This window comes from Schistocerca cancellata, chromosome 11 (assembly GCF_023864275.1).
Source record: "Schistocerca cancellata isolate TAMUIC-IGC-003103 chromosome 11, iqSchCanc2.1, whole genome shotgun sequence".
Lineage (NCBI taxonomy): Eukaryota > Metazoa > Arthropoda > Insecta > Orthoptera > Acrididae > Schistocerca > Schistocerca cancellata.
Genome location: NC_064636.1, coordinates 23,870,598 through 23,892,583, shown reverse-complemented (window position 1 = coordinate 23,892,583; position 21,986 = coordinate 23,870,598). Strand labels below are relative to the sequence as shown.

The window sequence follows — 21,986 nt, the reverse complement described above, 5'->3', positions numbered from 1 at the left end:
CAACTGCTCTTCCAAGTCCTTTGCTGTCTCTGACAGAATTACAATGTCATCGGCGAACCTCAAAGTTTTTACTTCTTCTCCATGAATTTTAATACCTACTCCGAATTTTTCTTTTGTTTCCTTTACTGCTTGCTCAATATACAGATTGAATAACATCGGGGAGAGGCTACAACCCTGTCTCACTCCCTTCCCAACCACTGCTTCCCTTTCATACCCCGTAGCCGTAGCTACAATAAATTTGTACGATACATTGTTGTTCAGGTAAATTAGTAATTATTATTTATATGTGATTAGAGGATTTTCCAGCATATGTGTTGTTTCCAGGTCTCCTGGGTGTCCAGCTGGATGCAATTGTTGAAGTCCCACGATATTCCAGTGAATAACCTTTCCGCCATCATCAGGTGGTTCTGATGGAATGGTCTGTCTGCTCATTGTCGGTGTTATTTATGTCCAACAGAACCACCTGATAGTGGAGGAAAGGTTATTCGCCAAAATATCATGGGACTTCAACGATCGCATTCGGATGGACACCTGGGTGGACACCCGAGAGCCCTGGAAACAATTATTATTTATAATTGTAAATAGTTGTTGTGATTATTAGAAATAAAGTATGGATTAACAAAAACTAAAAAAAGTACAGGGCTATCACAAATGATTGAAGCGATTTCATAAATTCACTGTAGCTCCATTCATTGACACATGGTCACGACACACTACAGATACGTAGAAAAACTCATAAAGTTTTGTTCGGCTGAAGCCGCACTTCAGGTTTCTGCCGCCAGAGCGCTCCAGAGCGCAGTGAGACAAAATGGCGACAGGAGTCGAGAAAGCGTATGTCGTGCTTGAAATGCACTCACATCAGTCAGTCATAACAGTACAACGACACTTCAGGACGAAGTTCGACAAAGATGCACCAACTGCTAACTCCATTCGGCGATGGTATGCGCAGTTTAAAGCTTCTGGATGCCTCTGTAAGGAGAAATCGACGGGTCGGCCTGCAGTGAGCGAAGAAACGGTTGAACGCGTGCGGGCAAGTTACACGCGTAGCCCGCGGAAGTCGACGAATGAAGCAAGCAGGGAGCTAAACGTACCACAGCCGGCGGTTTGGAAAATCTTACGGAAAAGGCTAAAGCAGAAGCCTTACCGTTTACAATTGCTACAAGCCCTGACACCCGATGACAAAGTCAAACGCTTTGAATTTTCGGCGCGGTTGCAACAGCTCATGGAAGAGGATGCGTTCAGTGCGAAACTTGTTTTCAGTGATGACGCAACATTTCTTCTTAATGGTGAAGTGAACAGACACAATGTGCGAATCTGGGCGGTAGAGAATCCTCACGCATTCGTGCAGCAAATTCGCAATGCACCAAAAGCTAACGTGTTTTGTGCAATCTGACGGTTTAAAGTTTACGGCCCCTTTTTCTTCTGCGAAAAAAACGTTACAGGACACGTGTATCTGGACATGCTGGAAAATTGGCTCATGCCACAACTGGAGACCGACAGCGCCGACTTCAGCTTTCAACAGGATGGTTCTCCACCACACTTCAATCATGATGTTCGGCATTTCTTAAACAGGAGATTGGAAAACCGATGGATCGGTCGTGGTGGAGATCACGATCAGCAATTCATGTCATGGCCTCCACGCTCTCCCGACTTAACCCCATGCGATTTCTTTCTGTGGGGTTATGTGAAAGATTCAGTGTTTAAACCTCCTCTACCAAGAAACGTGCCAGAACTGCGAGCTCGCATCAACGATGCTTTCCAACTCATTGATGGGGACATGCTGCGCCGAGTGTGGGAGGAACTTGATTATCGGCTTCATGTCTGCCGAATCACTAAAGGGGCACATGTCGAACATTTGTGAATGCTTAAAAAAACTTTTTGAGGTTTTGTATGTCTGTGCAAAGCATTGTGAAAATATCTCAAATAATAAAGTTATTGTACAGCTGTGAAATCGCTTCAATCATTTGTAATAACCCCGTACTTGTTTAATTCAAATATGAAAATATTTTATGTGGGGTCAAAATGACCCCTTTCCGCCATTTTAGGAATGGCAGAAACCCCTAGTGTTAATGGCACAGTCCCAGCTGCCTGAACTCTGTGTCAGAACCTTAGTATTATCGTAATCCCTTCTGCGTGATTCCATTCTGTGACTGCTGAGTTCCTAGGATTCTTCAGTACATTGTGTCTTAGTGTCCACGGCAGCAATTTTCGGTATCACTTACCATCTGACATACGTACATCATGCCACTTTGTTACTGTATCTGACAGACCACTGATCTGGCACAGCCCAAAGTCGTCCTTCACATTACCAAGCACTCCCCGTGTTTTAGGCGGCGGTCGTAAAATAGCCTTCACTAGGTGTTTCTGGAAATTCATTTTATTGTTCTGGAAGGTTCCTCTTCAGGGGTTGGTTGGGATGTTTTTGGGGTGGAGACCAGACAGCGAGGTCATCGGATTAGGGAAGGATGGGGATGGAAATTGTCCATGCTCTTTCGAAGGAACCATCCCAGCATTTGCCTGGAGCGATTCAGGGAGATCATGGAAAACCTAAATCAGGATGGCCGGACGCGGGATTGAACTGATGTCCCCACGAATGCGAGTCCAGTGAGCTAGCTGCTGCGCCACCTCACTCGGTTCCTCTTCTGTTTCTGCCGGTAGTACTATTGGTGCAAAACATGAGGCTCTCCGAATTTGCCACTCTGTACATCCGTTCTTCCAGAAAACTGTTCTCCAATGCTCAAGTCCGAGAGAGTGTGAGCTCTATGTAGCAATATTTTGAGCATCCCATTCCCCTGCTCTGGGTGGTGGCAGCTGTCTGAATGTAGGTATAGGTTGTTCGCCTTTTGTAATAGTACGCTGTGGCCCAAAGTGCCGTCCACTCTCGTTTTTTACCAAGACATCTTCTCCCATGTTAAAACTGGTGTTCTAATATAGACAACTGAGATGTATGGCAAAATAATTCAGTTTATCTCTACCATGTGGCCATATGACGAAGGTATCGTCAACATGCCAGAAAAAAAAGAAGAAGACTTCAATTGGGTTGATTCCAGGGCTCCCTCATCGAAATGACCCATAACTTCCGGGAGAATGTCATTAAAGAATCTATCAAGATTCGAGTACAGTAACGGCTGGTCAGTTGTGATAGTGGCTACTTACCAGAATGAGATTTTCACTCTGCAGCGGAGTGTGCGCTGATATGAAACTTCCTGGCAGATTAAAACTGTGTGCCCGACCGAGACTCGAACTCGGGACCTTTGCCTTTCCCAGGCAAGTGCTCTACCAACTGAGCTACCCAAGCACGACTCACGCCCCGTCCTCACAGCTTTACTTCTGCTAGTACCTCGTCTCCTACCTTCCAAACTTTACAGAAGCTTTCCTGCGAACTGAGATAGTGGCAGAAGTAAAGCTGTGAGGACCGGGCGTGAGTCGTGCTTGGGTAGCTCAGATGGTAGAGCACTTGCCTGCGAAAGACAAAGGTCCCGAGTTCGAGTCTCGGTCGGGCACACAGTTTTAATCTGGCAGGAAGTTTCAGTGGCTACTTAGTCTGATTAGGGAGAGAAAGGACATGTGCCACAACACTCTGACTTTGAGGCCAGTTGGAGCAACAGTGCAAACTACGGTAGTATATGTCCCTGGGTGTGAACCGTGGACAGAGTAGGAGGGAGGCACAGAGGACAATCTGGCCACACACCCACTCCTGGATATAGATCGTGGACTTAGCAGCAGCTCGGATTTGGGGGGGGGAGGGGGGGGGGAGGAAATAAAAGCCCTACGCCAGCTCCTAAGTAGTCAGTTCTTCAACACACCTCATGATGGTAACGTCGTTGCTTGCTGAAATATTGTGCCCCTAGGACACAGACATGTGAACAACCTGGTCATGAGTTACACTGGGAGAAGTTCAAGTATCACAAAAAATAAAAAATAAATAGTTTGTCAAGACGTCCAGCTGGAGTGTACTCCTGTATGGTAGAGACCAAAAGGAAGTGCTGAGAAGCTACTGAACTCAGTTACCAATGCTGACCAGAAAGAGAATCAAATGTAGACGTTAAGAAAGGGATCAATGACCAGTTAAACATCATGGCAACCATCAAAAAAGGGAAAATATTTTTTTTACATTTATTTAGATACTAAGTGCTTAACAGCCATGTTGAAAGGAAAAATTTTAGGAATGAAGACGAGGGAGAGGCATAGAAAATTGTCGAATACCTATTGGAAGTAATAATGTGTCAGTATTAACTACAATTGACAACTGCACACAACAGAGAATGGTTGCAGCAGCAACTGTAAGATAACAGCAACAATGATGATGATGAACATGATGATGTAAGCAGATCTTCCCACACACTTGCACTGCACTTTGAACACAAACCTTACTTAGTTGGTTACCAAAGTAGTCATTTACAAATAAACACGTTGGTTTCCAACTAAGAAGGGATCTTCACAGGCTGGCCCTCGGCGATACTCTTTATAGTTATAGCGTATCGACGTCACTGCTCGGATATCAGTTCCCTTAACGCGTACTACACGATTCTTAAAAAAAAAACTCCAAAACATTGGCATTAAAGATTAGAAGGTTCCCATGCACAGTTAAACATAGAAGTTTTGTTGATTTTCAGTTAACTCGTCGGTAGCTTTTTTAAATTCCGTGTTTGTGGACAAATGGAAATGTTAACTAGCAAATATGGTATCAAAATTTTCTTAAGGAAAACAATATTTTTAATTTTTAATTACTGGCCATACGAAAATACAAAGAAATTTGATACATACATGTGAACTGCCTTCTTTTTAAATCAAAAACATAAACATTAATTATACTCTCAGGTTCTAGAAATAAAAAAAACTGATTTTCCATTTGAAGATTCACATTTTTGTATCAATTATTAATTTTTACTAAAAATTAGCATTTTCATGCGAATAGTAATTAAAAATAATGTCTTGTTTACTATATGAAATAATTATGGCCTTCTTTTCTTCTCTCCTATTCTTCTTTCTAGTAGTTCTTTATATTTTCCCCATGTTCTTCTCATCTGTCCTCTGTCCATACTGTGCTTATGTTTTTCTTTGTTTCCTCTTCGAAACTCAAGAAATATTTACTCTTTCTCTCTGAACTTTTCTGTTTTTTGGTTTCTTCCTCCATTATTTCTATTTCCATCACTTCTGCTCTAACTTTTATGTTCAATGACACTGGTATTTTTGGATTTCTGTCAAAACAGTTATCAATTATAGGTTTTATCCTTTTACTCAGTCTCTTTATGTGTCCATAGAATAAAATTCTCCTCTTCCTGATACCAAACTGAGTAATTTCCATTTGTTAATATGCAATTTAAGAAAGTACAAATACATGCTTCTACTGGCGACTCAAACCAGAAACATTTAAACTTGATTGCACTCAGAAATCTTTTAATCTTCAAAACCAATTTTTTGGGTTTTTTAATAATTTGTAGGATTGCTTTAGGAAAACGATGTCAAGGCAGTGATCTTCATATCCTGTAATCCAGTCGATACATTCCCCATGTTCGCTGGAAACCAACAAGCGTCAGAAGGCCCAATGGTACAAACTGGCTACATGTAATACTCAACTGGTAGGATTCACTGGATACATTCTTTTTTTAGTTTGATGTGGCCCACCACGAATTCCTCTCCTCTGCTAACCTCTTCATCTCAGAGTAGCACTTGCAACCTACGTCCTCAATTATTTGATGGATGTATTCCAACCTCTGTCTTCCTCTACAGTTTTTACCCTCTACACTCCCTCTAGTACCATGGAAGTCATTCGCTGATGTCTTAACCGATGTCCCATCACCTTGTCCTTTCTTCTTGTCAGTGTTTTCCACACATTTCCTTCCTTTCCGATCTGTACAGAATCCCTCATTCCTTATCTCATCAGTCCACCTGAGTTTCAACATTCGTATGTAGCGCCACATCTCAAATTCTTCGATTGTTTTCTGTTGCGGTTTTACCACGGTCCATGTTTCACTACCATACAATACAGGCTCCAAACATACACTTTCAGTAATTTCTTCCTCAAATTAAGGTCTACATTTAATACTAGTACACTTTTCTTGGCCAGGAATGCCCTTTTCGCCAGTAGTCTGCTTTTCATGCCCTTTTTGCTCCGTCCTTCATTGGTTGTTTTGCTGCCTATGTAGCAGAATTCCTTAACTTTATCTACTTACTTACCATCAACCATGATGTTAAGTTTCTCGCTGTTCTCATTTCTGCTACTCCTCACTTCTTTCGTCTTTCTTAAATTTACTCTCAATCCATACTCTGTACTCATTAGACTGTTCATTCCAGTCAGCAGATCATGTAAATCTTCTTCACTTTCACGCAGAATAGCAATGTCATCAGCGAATCGTATCATTGATATCCTTTCACCTTGAATTTTAATTCTGAACCTTTCTTTTATTTCTATCTTGTTTCTTCGATGTACAAATTGAACAGTAGGGGCGAAAGACTACATCCCTGTCTTACACCCTGTTTAACCCAAGCTTCTCGTTCTTGATCGTCCACTCTTATTATTCGCTCTTGGCTCTTGTATATGTTCTGTATTACCCGTCTCTACCTGCAGATTACCCCTATTTTTCTCCATTCTACATTGTCGAACTCCTTTTTCCAGCAGGTCAACAAATCCTATGAACGTATCCTGATTTTTGTTTTAATCTTGCTTCCGTTATCAACGTCAGATTTGTCTCTCGGGCGTCTTCACCTTTTCTAAGGCCAAACTGATCGGTATCTAGGATATCCTCAATTTTTTTTCCATTCTTCTGTACATTATTCTTGTCAGCAACTTAGGTGCATGATTGTGCGGTAATTCTCGCATTTGTGGGCTCTTGCAATGTTCGTAATTGTGTGGACGATATTTTTCCGAAAGTCAGATGGTATGTCGCGAGGCTCATACATTCTGCACATATACGTGAGTAGTTGTTTTGTTGCCACTTCCTCTCATGATTTTAGCAATTACGATAGAATTGTATCTATTACTTCTGCCTTATTTGATGTTAAGTCCTCCAGAGCTCTATTAAATTCTGATTCTAATACTGGATCTCCCATCTCTTCTAAATCGACTCTTGTTTCTTCTAGTATCACACCAGACAAATCTTCCCCCATCACAGAAGCCTTCAATGTGCTCTTTCCACCTATCAGTTCTTACCTCTGCATTTAACAGCGGAATTATCGTTGCACTCTTGATGTTACCACCCCTGCTTTTAATTTCATCGAAGGTTGTTTTGACTTTCCTGTATGCTGAGTCAGTCCTTCTGACAATCATTTCTTTTTCGGTTTCTTCACATTCTTAATGCAGCCATTTCGTCTTACCTTCTCTGCACCTCCTATTTATCTCATTCCTTATCGACTTGTATATCTGTATTTCTCAATTTCCCTGAACATTTTTGTACTTCCTTCTTTTGTCGATCAACTGAAGTATATCTTCTGTTGCCCATGGTTTCTTCGCAATTACCTTCTTTGTACCTATTTTTTTCTTTTCAACTTCTGTGATTGCCTTTTTTAGAGATGCCCATTCCGTATTGTTGTATCTGTAGGCTTAGAGAACTTCAAGCATATCTCGTCTTCCTTAGTACTTCTGTATCCTACTTCTTTGCATATTGATTCTTCCCGACTAGTCTTGAGCTTCAGCATACTCTTCATCTCTACTATACTGTGATCTGAGTCTGTATCTGGTCTGTCTGACCATGATGTCATCTAACTGATATCTTCCCGTACCACCCAGCCTTTTCCAGGTACACCTCCTCCTTTTGTGATACTTGAACAGAGTATCCGGTAGTACTAGCTGAAATTTATTACCGAATACAACTAGTCTTTCTGCTCTCTCGTTCCTTGTCCCAAGTCCATATTCTCCTGTAACCATTTCTTCTGCTCCTTCCCCTACAACTGCATTCCAGTCCTCCATGAGTATTAGATTTCCATCTCCCTTTATGGATTGTATTACCTTTTCAATGTTTTCATGTAATTTCTCTCTCTCTCTCTCTCTCTCTCTCTTCATCTTCAGTTAGCGACGTCAGAAGGTATACCTCAACTATCGTTTTCAGTGTCGTTTTGCTTTTGATTCCGATAAGAACAACCCTGTCACTGAACTGTTCACAGTAACACAATCTCTGCCCTACCTTCCTATTCACAACGAATCCTACTCCCGTTATACCATTTTCTGCTGCTGTTGATATTACCCAGTGTGACCAGAAATCCTAGTGTTCTTTCCATTCCACTTCACTGAACTCCACTATATCTAGATTGAGCCTTTAAATTTCCCTTCTCAGATTTTCTAGCTTCGCCACCACGTCCCAACTCACAGAACATTATCCTTTCATTGATTATTCAGTCTTTTTCTCATGGTAACCTCCTCCTTGGTAGTCTCCTCCAAGAGGTCCGAATGGGGGACTATTCGAGAATCTTTTGCCAATGGCGAGATCATCACAACACTTTTTCAATTACAGGGCACATGTCCTGTGGATACACATGTGTGGAGGGGCATATGGTCGCAGATCGCCACTGGCAATCACCGTGACCAGAGCCGCTACTTCTCATTGGAACAGCTCCTCAACTGGCCTCACGAGGGCTGAGTCCACCCCGCTTGCCAACAGCACTCGTTTTGGCCTGGACAGTCACCCATCCAACTGGTAGTTTAGCCTGACAGTACTTAACTCTGATGACGTGACAGGAACCGTTGTTACCACTACAGCAAGGGCGTGGGCCCCTGCTACAAGTTTATGTCTTTATACACTCCTGGAAATTGAATAAGAACACCGTGAATTCATTGTCCCAGGAAGGGGAAACTTTATTGACACATTCCTGGGGTCAGATACACCACATGATCACACTGACAGAACCACAGGCACATAGACACAGGCAACAGAGCATGCACAATGTCGGCACTAGTACAGTGTATATCCACCTTTCGCAGCAATGCAGGCTGCTATTCTCCCATGGAGACGATCGTAGAGATACTGGATGTAGTCCTGTGGAACGGCTTGCCATGCCATTTCCACCTGGCGCCTCAGTTGGTCCAGCGTTCGTGCTGGACGTGCAGACCGCGTGAGACGACGCTTCATCCAGTCCCAAACATGCTCAATGGGGGACAGATCCGGAGATCTTGCTGGCCAGGGTAGTTGACTTACACCTTCTAGAGCACGTTGGGTGGCACGGGATACATGCGGACGTGCATTGTCCTGTTGGAACAGCAAGTTCCCTTGCCGGTCTAGGAATGGTAGAACGATGGGTTCGATGACGGTTTGGATGTACCGTGCACTATTCAGTGCCCCTCGACGATCACCAGTGGTGTACAGCCAGTGTAGGAGATCGCTCCCCACACCATGATGCCGGGTGTTGGCCCTGTGTGCCTCGGTCGTATGCAGTCCTGATTGTGGCACTCACCTGCACGGCGCCAAACACGCATACGACCATCATTGGCACCGAGGCAGAAGCGACTCTCATCGCTGAAGACGACATGTCTCCATTCGTCCCTCCATTCACGCCTGTCGCGACACCACTGGAGGCGGGCTGCACGATGTTGGGGCGTGAGCGGAAGACGGCCTAACGGTGTGCGGGACCGTAGCCCAGCTTCATGGAGACGGTTGCGAATGGTCCTCGCCAATACCCTAGGAGCAACAGTGTCCCTAATTTGCTGGGAAGTGGCGGTGCGGTCCCCTACGGCACTGCGTAGGATCCTACGGTCTTGGCGTGCATCCGTGCATCGCTGCGGTCCGGTCCCAGGTCGACGGGCACGTGCACCTTCCGCCGACCACTGGCGACAACATCGATGTACTGTGGAGACCTCACGCCCCACGTGTTGAGCAATTCGGCGGTACGTCCACCCGGCCTCCCGCATGCGCACTATACGCCCTCGCTCAAAGTCCGTCAACTGCACATACGGTTCACGTCCACGCTGTCGCGGCATGCTACCAGTGTTAAAGACTGCGATGGAGCTCCGTATGCCACAGCAAACTGGCTGACACTGACGGCGGCGGTGCACAAATGCTGCGCAGCTAGCGCCATTCGACGGCCAACACCGCGGTTCCTGGTGTGTCCGCTGTGCCGTGCGTGTGATCATTGCTTGTACAGCCCTCTCGCAGTGTCCGGAGCAAGTATGGTGGGTCTGACACACCAGTGTCAATGTGTTCTTTTTCCCATTTCCAGGAGTGTATATAACTGATGAATGTGGTATCTAACTAAATAAGATTTGGGATACAGTCTTGAGTGCTCAAAGCACAACGCCAGTATGGAGAAATATCCACTCATGTCATTCCAACTAAAGAGCCAATAGTGATATCTGGAGTGTGGGGTGCTCAACTGTACACATTCCCAATCTTTACACAGTCTAATCCAGCCAGTTTCATGAATGATGATGGGATGATGCGGATAACACAAACACCCAGTCCCTGAGCACAGAAAATCCCCAACCCGGTAGGTAGCTACGCTAGCCACTGGACCGTGAGCTGCGGGCAATTAAGGAGCTGAGACCGCATCGTACAGAGAGAACAACAGCAGGAGAGAGGTCATACAATGATGGGATGCAGGGGAAAACTCTCACGGATACCACAACGATAATGGCAACAAGTAGGCTCGTCGACAAAACTGCACCACACAGATGACACCACCCAGCTTAATACCGAGAAGAATGGAAAATAAAAAAGAATTGTAATGTGTGACATTTACTTACTTGTTGAGGGAGAAGGCGGCGTAGAGCATGAAGAGCGTGGAGAGCAGCGAGATGGCCGAGTACTCGAGGCCACGCGAGTTGATGCCCACGTAGTGCCGGCCCTCCGTGGTGGGCAGGAAGCTCGCCTTGATGAGCCACGGCAGGCCCAGGCACAGCAGGATGTCGAACGTGTTGGAGCCGATCGAGTTGCTGATGCCCATCGAGCCGTGGCCTGTGGACACCACACAGCACGCGTCAGAAGGCCACAGGGGCAGCCACTGCTCTCTGTGTGAGGGGGTACAGAGACACCGAAAGCTGCAGAACTGGCTTTCCAACGCTACCCCAAGGAGCAACGGTGCCCCTCGACATCCCCCATCATGGTAGTAGGAAGATGTGGCCATGTAGGCTACCTGCCAGATCGCCCTACTGCATGCTTTCTGCACAATCATAAGCTGAATGGCAATCACTGGACCAATGGGATCAGCTCAGCTGCAAGACTGTCTGTGCATCAGCTGTTTGGCCACCCTTGCCCGATATTGCCTGTGTCCACATAGCCACTCCCAGGGCAGGCACTTTAGGGCAAGACTGCCTATACATCAGCTGTTCGCACACCCTTGCCAAACTGCCTCTGTGCCCACATGGCCACCCTCAGGGGAGACACACTATGGTAAAACTGCCCACACAGCAGCTGTTTGGTCATCCTTGCCCAACTGTCCCTTGATGACATGGCCACTCTCAGGGCAGACACACTACAGTAAGATTGTCCACACATCACCTGTTCAGCCACCCTTGCCCAACTGTCCCAGTGCCCACATGACCACCCTCAGGGCAGACACACTATGGCAAGGCTGGTCCACACATCTGATGTTTGGCGACCCTTGCCCAACTGTGGCTGTGCTCACATTGCCACCCACAGGACTGGTACACTTGGGCAAGACTGCCCACACATCAGCTGTTCGGCCACCCTTGCCCAACTGTCCCTGTGCCCACATGGGCACCCTCAGGACTGGCACACTAGGGTAAGACTGCCCATACATCAGCTGTTTGGCGACCCTTGCCCAACTGTAGCTGTGCCCACATGACTACTCCCAGGGCAGGCACTCTAGGGCATGGCTGTCCACACATCTAATGTTTGGCCACCCTTGCCCAACTGTCGCAGTGTCCACATGGCCACCCTCATGGCAGACACACTAGGGTAAGACTACCCACACTTCAGCTGTTAGCACACCCTTGCCAAACTGCCTCCGTGCCCACATGGCCACCCTCAGGGGAGACACACTATGGTAAAACTGTCCACACATCTGCTGTTCGGTCACCCTTGCCCAACCGTCCCTTGACGACATGGCCACCCTCAGGGCAGACACACTACGGTATGATTGTCCACACATCACCTGTTCGGCCACCCTTCCCAACTGTCCCTGTGCCCAGATGGCCACCTCGACAGCAGGCACACTGGATGTGCCCACACATCAGCTGTTTGGCTACCCTTGCCCCACTGATCCTGTCCCCTTATGTCAAACCCCAGGACATGTACAGTAGGGAACAGCTTACTGTAGGGGACAGATGTAAAGTCGACCTTCGTCTTTCATTATTACAAGGGATAGTAAAGTAAAGGGGCAGATATTTATTTTACTTTTATTTTGATTTCGATTTTATGTCATCTATACACAAATCAATCAACACCAGATCATGCTACCTGTTTCTTGTATACCAATGATCTGGCTGTTATCATACAAGTAAAGACCTCAGAGGAAGTATGTGGGGAACTACAAAACGCCTAAAACATCACTGTGAGAGGACCCAAAAAAACGTTGCTGCCGGGGACAACATACTGGCGAAAGTAGCTAATAGTCAATGGGGAATCAGACCGACTATATTAAGAACAACCGCCCGACCACTCTTCTTTTCGATGGTGGAATATGCACCTGCCAAAAACAGTCAAAACCAGCCTACATAATAAATGATTTGGGAAGATGTATAAGGTCGCCTGATTGTCAGATCCTGAAGAACGGCACGTGAACACACAGAAAAGTTTAAGCAGACTTTCGATGAGCACTATGGCCTACAGAGGATGGATGGAGAGGTTTGTATGGGCGCACGACGGCAAGGTCTTCATTGTCTATGGCCTACATCTTGCTGCATGCCAACCTGGCAGGCTTAAATCCCACAGGAGATTTCTTAGTATCGACGTAAATGAGCTTCCCAACGGACTGTCCTGCCTTGAAGGAAAGGCCCAGCAGAACACTAAATTGCACGAGAATGGGTGTGGCGGTAGTCAAAACAAATCTACTTAAACGGGGCGTAAATGACGAAACAGACAACAAATACGACTGTGGTGAACTCCAGGACATGGAGCGTCATCTTTAATATCCGAACTGCCCCACCTTGACGACCCACACCTTGCCAAGAATGAAGCACAGGATGTGGCTCGATATTGGTCTGATACTCTTCAAAAGAAATTTAGCGGAAGCGAAAATGTAACGAATGATTGCCCGCATCAGTATTGTTCACTTCAACAGCTACACTGGCACTGCTTCCAGTTCTCGAACGACTTCTGGAAGGCTCCTGTTGGAATACCGTCCAGTGTCTGTGAGAAGAGCTCAGTAACATTCACTGTTTGCAATGTGAAAAGATTTTAGAGCACCACAATTAAACCCACCCTGCTATTTTGTTGGCTACAATGGGTATAAGAAAACTAAGGAGACATTCCTTTCGTAAGGAGCAAGTTTACTGTCTGTACATGGGGATCCAGAATTAGAATCAGAATTTAGACCTGTGGAGGACTTAAGGTCAAATAAGGCGGAAGGATTTGATAACATTCCACCAGAATTTCTAAAATCATAAGGGGAACTGGCAACAAAACGACTATTCACGTTGGTGTGTAGAATATATGAGTCTGGCGATATACCATCTGACTTTCGGGGAAGCATCATCCACACAATTCCGAAGAGCTGGCAAGTGCTAGAATTATCGCACAATCAGCTTAACAACTCACGCATTCTAGTTGCTTACAAGAATAATATACAGAAGAATGGAAAAGAAAATTGAGGATGCGCTAGGTGACGATCAGTTTGGCTTTAGGAAAAGTAAAGGGACGAGAGAGGCAATTCTGACGTTACGGCTAATAATGGAAGCAAGGCTAAAGAAAAATCAATACACTTTCACAGGATTTGTCGACCTGGAAAAAGCGTTCGACAATATAAAATGGTGCAAGCTGTTCGAAATTCTGGAAAAAAAGTAGGGATAAGCCGTAGGGAGAGATGGGTCATATACAATATGTACAACAGCCAAGAGGGAAAAATAAGAGTAGACGACCAAGAACGAAGTGCTCGTATTGAGAAGGGTGTGAGACAAGGCTGTCGCCTTTCGCCCCTACTCTTCAATCTGTACACCGAGGAAGCAATGATGGAAATAAAAGAAAGGTTCAGGAGTGGAATTAAAATACAAGGTGAAAGGATATCAATGATATGATTCGCTGATGACATTGCTATCCTGAGTGAAAGTGAAGAAGAATTACATGACCTACTGAACGGAATGAATGTTCTAATGAGTACAGAATATGGATTGAGAGTAAATCAAGGAAAGAGGAACGTAATGGGTAGCAGTAGAAATGAGAATAGCGAGAAACCTAACATCAGGATTGATGGTCACAAAGCAGATGAAGTTAAGGAATTCTGCTACCTAGGCAATGTAACGTCTCCTGGCAAAACACATATTATATGTGGTAAAAAAAGAAAAAACATAATTGAACTGGATGACTGTAATTTTATTTCTGCATGGACAATGATTGTGTGAACGTTATGTAATAAAGAGAAACCATTATGTGTCATGTTTTATACTTGTATATTATTATGTATCCATTTTTTTAAAGATAATATCTGTTGTGCTTATTCATTACGGATCTTTTAGAACCGTGACTGTATATTGAATGTAAATAAGTTATACAAAACTGCAACCAGTCACTTTTTTGAATAATTATGTTTTATTCCTTGAACCAGTTTTCGAACCTTTTCAAGTTCATCTTCTGATGGTGGCATGTGAGGCATCTTGCCCAACACAATCATTCTGCAAACAACATAGAAGAGAATCTCCAAATACTTCATTTTGCCAACGAAGGCACAATACTTGACCCTCTTGAAGAAATTGAAATATTTATCTACACAAATACAGCACCTGACTACCTACTCAATGATCAAATTGAACTGAGAAACAAATTTTTCCTTCTACTAGTTCAAAGCAACTAACCAGTCAACGAACCCTACACCGCCTCTCCATCTTCCCCCCCCCCCCCCCATCAACGAACCCCCCCCTCCCCCTCCTTACATCCTAACTACACCGGTGCCAATGTAATATCCTACCACAGAATAAAACCTGTACTATATTTTTAAATGTTAAAGCCCTCTACTGCCAACATAAATCAGTACTTTTACACATATTACTTCTAGTTGGAACAAACAGAAGCTGCCTTTACCAATATTCCAGATCACTTTAATGTTAGGATAAAAATAAGTCAACAGTTAAAGAACTTTTGTTCATGGTTTTTAAATATAAAGTGAACAGCCATACAAACAGTTTTAGTCCATTACAATCACTATAACTTTTATACATATACGTTTAGCTAAAATAAACAGAAGCCACTCTTGCTAATACCCCAGATCATGTTAACATAACAACAGATGTAAGTCAACAGTTCATCTGAAGGTTAGTTATTAATTTAAATTTAAATGTAAATGTCCTAGTCTAACAGACAGCTGCATCTCACTGCAGATAAAATAACTCTGTAGCATTGATTCATGGATATCCATGTTAACGCCAATCACACACGAAAAACCGCTATAAACTGCCTGTATTATACGTAATATACAAACAGAAGTAAGATATCAGATCACCTGAAGTTTGTTCTTGTAGTAGTTTATTTATTTATTTTATTTCGTTCTCTCATGTTACAGCCAGTCTGATTAAAATATTTGCCCTTATATCGACCTTAATACATGTAAAGAAGAACAAATTACATGCCTGTGCAAAGTAGGTCTATGCCATATCTTTCTGTCAAGATCTTTGTTACAAGCAACAGTTGTAAAGCGCATGCTGTATGCTGGAAAAGTCTTGCCGTCAGAGTGGAAATTAATATAGTTTGTGTGGAAGTGTGTGTAGTGAGACAACAACTGAATATCAAAATGGAGGCAGACAGATGCACATTAACCGAAAAAAGCCGCCTATACTGTCGCAGGGGGTGAAAAACTAACTACACCCATATCGACAGATAAGTTATAGTCATGGCGATAAATTTAAGTGTGTTCCATCTTTTTGTCATAGAGCCAGTACCCAGCATTATGCTAGCAATAATGATGTAACTTCCTGAAACCATCTGAAGATGAACCTGGAAAGGTTCGAAAACCAGTTCACAGACTAAAACATAATTATTCAAAAAAGTTACTGGTTGCAGTTTTTTTATATCTTATTTACAGATAATATCTGTGTCGGCAAGTACTGAAACCGCCACAGACGGTACTTATTAAATATCGACCAAAGATTTAAATGTATCAAACCAAGGGAAGTAGTAGCGACCGAGGATTAATTTCTCTGTCGTCGTCTTTTTGGAGTTACGTGAGTAGGAAGAGCCTGTGACGCCATATTGTATGCTTGTGTAGTATTCTTTTGTCAAGATTGAGAGAAGGACGCCATTAGGCAACGATTTGTAAAGGTGTGTAAGAATTTAATCTGTCTAAATGTTTTGAATATAATTACTTAGTAAAAACTTGCGTTATGATTTGTAATAAGCTTGCCTGGTATTTTATCCCACCCTTTTAAGACATTTTCAGCTATTTAAATATTATTCGTGGTGCAGAGCTGCGCTACGAACGAACGAGCCGCAGCCGCGGCTCATTCAGACTGCATTAAATGAAACCAATCATACCGCAAAGAAGCGGACAGATAATAGTGAACTAAAATTATTTCTTTCAACTTTCGGAATTGTAGGGCAGAGCATCAGATTTTATGATGTGTTTTACAGGTGGAGGCGGGCTGCGGATGATGTTATATTATTAACAGTGCAAAAAGACAATTTACCTTCATGACATACAAGAAATCTTGCGCGCGTAGTTCTGGTCTGGCAAACATTATAGTAGAAACATATTTTTCTCTGATAATAGTCTCATGTCCTCGTGTTAGTCGTGGTACTTATTGGTATGTTAATGTGAACAAAAATCCACTGCAAAATTTTGATGTTGAAAAAACATTGCGTACTGTAACATCAGTATTGATAACGAAATAATTTTCCGTAGCCTTTTCAAAATTCGGAGTAGGTATTAAAATCCATGGAGAAGAAATAAAAACTTTGAGGTTCGTTGATGACATTTTAATTCTATCAGAGACAGCAAAGGACTTGGAAGAGCAGTTGAACGGAATGGGCAGTGTCTTGAAAAGAAGATAAAACATGAACATCAACAAAAGCAAAACGAGGATAATGGAATGTAGTCGAATTAAGTCGGGTGATGGTAAGGGAATTAGATTAGGAAATGAGACACTTAAAGTAGTAAATGAGCTTTGCTATTTGGGGAGCAAAATAACTGATGATGGTCGAAGTAGAGAGGATATAAACTGTAGACTGGCAATGGCAAGGAAAGCGCTTCTGAAGAAGAGGAATTTGTTAACATCGAATATAGATTTAAGTGTCAGGAAGTCGTTTCTGAAAGTATTTGTATGGAGTGTAGCCATGTATGGAAGTGAAACGTGGACGATAAATAGACTGGACAAGAAGAGAACAGAAGCTTTCGAAATGTGGTGCTACAGAAGAATGCTGAAGATTAGTTGGGTAGATCACATAACTAATGAGGAGGTATTGAATAGGATTGGGGAGAAGAGGAATTTGTGGCACACCGTGACAAAAAGAAAGGACCGGTTAGTAGGACATGTTCTGAGGCATCAAGGGATCACAAATTTAGTATTGGAGGGCAGCGTGGAGGGTAAAAATCGTAGAGGAAGATCAAGAGATGAATACGCTAAGGAGATTCAGAAGGATGTAGGTTGCAGTAGGTACTGGGAGATGAAGCAGCTTGCACAGGATAGAGTAGCATGGAGAGCTGCTTCAAACCAGTCTCAGGACTGAAGACCACAACAACAACAACAACTACAACCTTTTCCAAAAGTGTAAAGTAAGAAAGATATGTTAAACTTTATAGCGGGTTACAGTGACGAAACAATGTTCCTTTTCGAGAAAGCCAGATCCAGAATAACAGGAACATAATACATTTTGTTTTGTTGAAAATTAATGATCCAAAGTAACTCACAGCACAGCATCCCTAAAAAGTATTTCACGGCTCTTTTCGTAGTAACATATTTTATCACATCCATTTATAAATATATTAATTGTTACGCGAGCAATACCAAAGAGAGCGAAAGTAGTAAAATAACCAATGATGGGAAGAGCATGGAGGACATCAATAGCAGACTAGCAATGGAGAAAAGGGTATTCCTGGTCAAGAGACGTCTACTAATTGGCCTTAATTTAAGGAAGTAATTTTTGAGAATGTACGTCTGGAGTACATCATTGTATGGTAGTGAAATACGAACTGTGGGAAAGGTGGAACAGAGGAGAATCGAAGCATGTGGTGCTACAGACTAATGTTGAAAATTAGGTGGACTGCGCAGAATCGGAGAGGAAAGGAATATGTGGAAAACACTGATAAGGAGAAGGGACAGGATGATAGGACACCTGCCAAGACATGAGGGAATGACTTCCGTGGTACTAGAGGGAGCTGTAGAGGGCAAAAACTGTAGAGGAAGACAGAGATTGGAGTACACACAGCAAATAATTGAGGACGTAGGTTGCAAGTGTTACTCTGAGATGAAGAGGTTTGCAGAGGAGGGGAAATCGTGGCGGGCCGTATCAAACCAGTCAGAACACTGATGAATCAAAAAAAAGGGGGGGGGGGGAAACTGGTATAAGAAAAGTAAGAAGACACTCCTTTTGCAGGGATGAACTTTATAGTCTTTACAGGGGAAAAGAAAAATGTGTTATTTGATTTCACCTTCCACTTCTTCGCAACTTGCTAAGAAGCACTGGCGCTATCTGAACTCTTATTTCTGCATACAGCATGTGGAGTCAACACTAGTATTAACAGGAAAATTAAAATTGCAGATTAGACTGCAGAGGAGGAAACGAATGACAAGTACCTTGCTTAGCGACGATCACACTGGAGACCGCCTCTGGAACGCTGGTTCCAGCCGCCAGGAACGTGATGCCCATCACAGAGTCTGGAATCTTCAGCGTGTCTCCTGAAACAAGTATGGAGGTGTCAAAATGAGCGAAACCTGTGTATCTGGTGCGGTACACGTGACTCGCCAAGCGAAAACGAGACGGACACACAGGCACACACACACACACACACACACACACACACACACACACACACACACACGGTGAACCAGAATTGCGTCAACAAAGATTCAGAGGTCGTAATAGGGCTTACAACAAGAAGAAAATATCTAGTACACGTGGGATCTAAAACGCTTAACTTAAAAGCTATGAGTAGGTGTTCAGCAGAAGGGATGTGGTTTGCAGCAACAAAGATTAAAAAGTGCTCATTGTTCTTAAAGTCTGCACTTTACAGTCCATGTTTAGTGGAATTTTTCCTTGTTTCGGTCCATAGTCACCTCTCAAGATACAGAACTCAAAGAGCTTTCAGCAGAAGAAATATGTCTCACACTACAATTAGAGTTAAAAAGACATTGTCTCACACCCCTTTTTAGTTGTAGGGCACCACCACCAAGAAAATTTAGTAATTTGGGAAAACAAAAAGTGAAAGCTAATGTAAAAAGTATCTTAACGTGAACTAGCCGTCTGAAGATGAACCTGTCGGTTCTAAACCGGTAGCTGCGCTATTTAAATGAATAAATAGCATTGTAAAAGATGGCTGGTTGCCGTTACCTTCTCTGTAACAGTCAACCCTTATTTTGTAGACGGCCACGGGCTCAGAGTGTCACCTTTCGATAAAATAACGTCCTCAACTATTTGCTAGACGTATCCCAATTTCTGTCTTCCTCAACAGTTTTTCCCCTCTACTACCACGGAAGTTATTCTCAGACCTCTTGCCATCCTGTAGCTTCTTCTTTCTTTCCTTGGCGATCTTCTGAAGACTCTCCTCATTTCTTATCTCACCCATCCACCTAATTTTCAACATCCTTCTATAGCAGCACGAGTCAGATGGTTCCATTCTCTGTATTGTCTGGTCCCCCAAAGTCGACGAGTCACCTTTATACAACGCTCAATTCCAAATGTACATTCTCAGAAATTTCCTTGTGAAATTAAGGCTGATGTTTGATACTAGCAGACTTCTTTCCCCAAGCATGTCTTCTTTGTCTGTGCTAACCTGCTCTTTATGTCCTGTGTGCTTCGTCGATCAAGTGTTATTTTCTACCTACATAGCAGACTTTCTTAATTTCGCCTACTTCGCGGTGTCCAATTTTGACATTAACTTCATAGCTAGTCTTATTTCAGGTATTCTTCATTATTTTCCCCTTCCTACGATTTACTCTCAACACATATTCAGTATTTATTAGACTGTTCACTGCATTCGCTATGTACTGGAATTCTTCCTCACTTTTAACGACAATAGCAATGTCATCACTGAATCTTACCACCCCTCACGAACGTTTCTTTTATTTACATCATTGTACCTTCGATGTGTAGATTGAACAACAGAGAAGAAGGCCTTCATTCCTGTCTTACACCCTTTTTAATCCGAGTACTTCATTGTTGGTCTTTCAGTCTCATTCTTTCCTCTTGGTTATTGTACGTATACTGTACTATCACTCTTTCCTTATACACTTACTCCAATTTGGTCTTTCAGTCTCATTCTACCCTCTTGGTTATTGTTCGTATACTGTACTATCACCCTTTCCTTATACACTTACTCCAATTTTCTCAGAATTTAAAACTTTGTGCATCGTTTTACATTGTCGGGTACTTTTTACAGGAGGCCAAATCCTATGAAAGTATCTCAATTTTTGTTAAGTCTTGCACCCATTATCGATCACGACACATCCGTCTCTATGCTGCCTTTACCTTCCCGAAAGCCAAAGTGATCCTCATGTGACAGATCCCTATTCTCTATATAATTCCTATAACACGTATTGTGTTCGAGTATAATGACTTTTCTGGAGACTAGAAATCTACTCTGTAGGAATCAGCATGGGTTTCGAAAAAGACGGTCCTGTGAAACCCAGCTCGCGCTATTCGTCCACGAGACTCAGAGGGCCATAGACACGGGTTCCCAGGTAGATGCCGTGTTTCTTGACTTTCGCAAGGCGTTCGATACAGTTCCCCAAAGCCGTTTAATGAACAAAGTAAGAGCATATGGACTATCAAACCAATTGTGTGATTGGATTGAAGAGTTCCTAGATAACAGAACGCAGCATGTCATTCTCAATGGAGAGAAGTCTTCCGAAGTAAGAGTGATTTCAGGTGTGCCGCAGGGGAGTGTCATAGGACCGTTGCTATTCACAATATACATAAATGACCTGGTGGATGACATCGGAAGTTCACTGAGGCTTTTTGCAGATGATGCTGTGGTGTATCGAGAGGTTGTAACAATGGAAAATTGTACTGAAATGCAGGAGGATCTGCAGCGAATTGACGCATGGTGCAGGGAATGGCAATTGAATCTCAATGTAGACAAGTGTAATGTGCTGCGAATACACAGAAAGATAGATCCTTTATCATTTAGCTACAAAATAGCAGGTCAGCAACTGGAAGCAGTTAATACCATAAATTATCTGGGAGTACGCATTAGGAGTGATTTAAAATGGAATAATCATATAATGTTGATCGTCGGTAAAGCAGATGCCAGACTGAGATTCATTGGAAGAATCCTAAGGAAATGCAATCCGAAAACAAAGGAAGTAGGTAACAGTACGCTTGTTCGCGCACTGCTTGAATACTGCTCAGCAGTGTGGGATCCGTACCAGATAGGGTTGATAGAAGATATAGAGAAGATCCAACGGAGAGCAGCGCGCTTCGTTACAGGATCATTTAGTAATCGCGAAAGCGTTACGGACATGAGAGATAAACTCCAGTGGAAGACTCTGCAGGAGAGACGCTCAGTAGCTCGGTACGGGCTTTTGTCAAAGTTTCGAGAACATACCTTCACCGAAGAGTCAAGCAGTATATTGCTCCCTCCTACGTATATCTCGCGGAGAGACCGTGAGGATAAAATCAGAGAGATTAGAGCCCACACAGAGGCATACCGACAATCCTTCTTTCCACGAACAATACGAGACTGGAATAGAAGGGAGAACCGATAGAGGTACTCAAGGTACCCTCCGCCACACACCG

At 43.3% G+C, this 21,986-nt stretch overlaps 1 protein-coding gene across 2 annotated transcripts in view; it reads right to left on the bottom strand.

The window, feature by feature from the left end:
* The window catches only part of LOC126108673 (sodium/potassium/calcium exchanger 3), a 690,465-nt gene that overhangs the window by 11,093 nt on the left and 657,386 nt on the right, over positions 1 to 21,986 (bottom strand). For both annotated transcript variants that reach the window (XM_049913982.1, XM_049913981.1), the window contains exons 8-9: positions 18,827 to 18,928; positions 10,673 to 10,883 (exon numbers count right to left, since the gene is read on the bottom strand). In XM_049913982.1, coding sequence (XP_049769939.1) covers positions 10,673 to 10,883; positions 18,827 to 18,928 — 313 coding nt within the window. The remainder of the gene's footprint in view (positions 1 to 10,672; positions 10,884 to 18,826; positions 18,929 to 21,986) is intronic.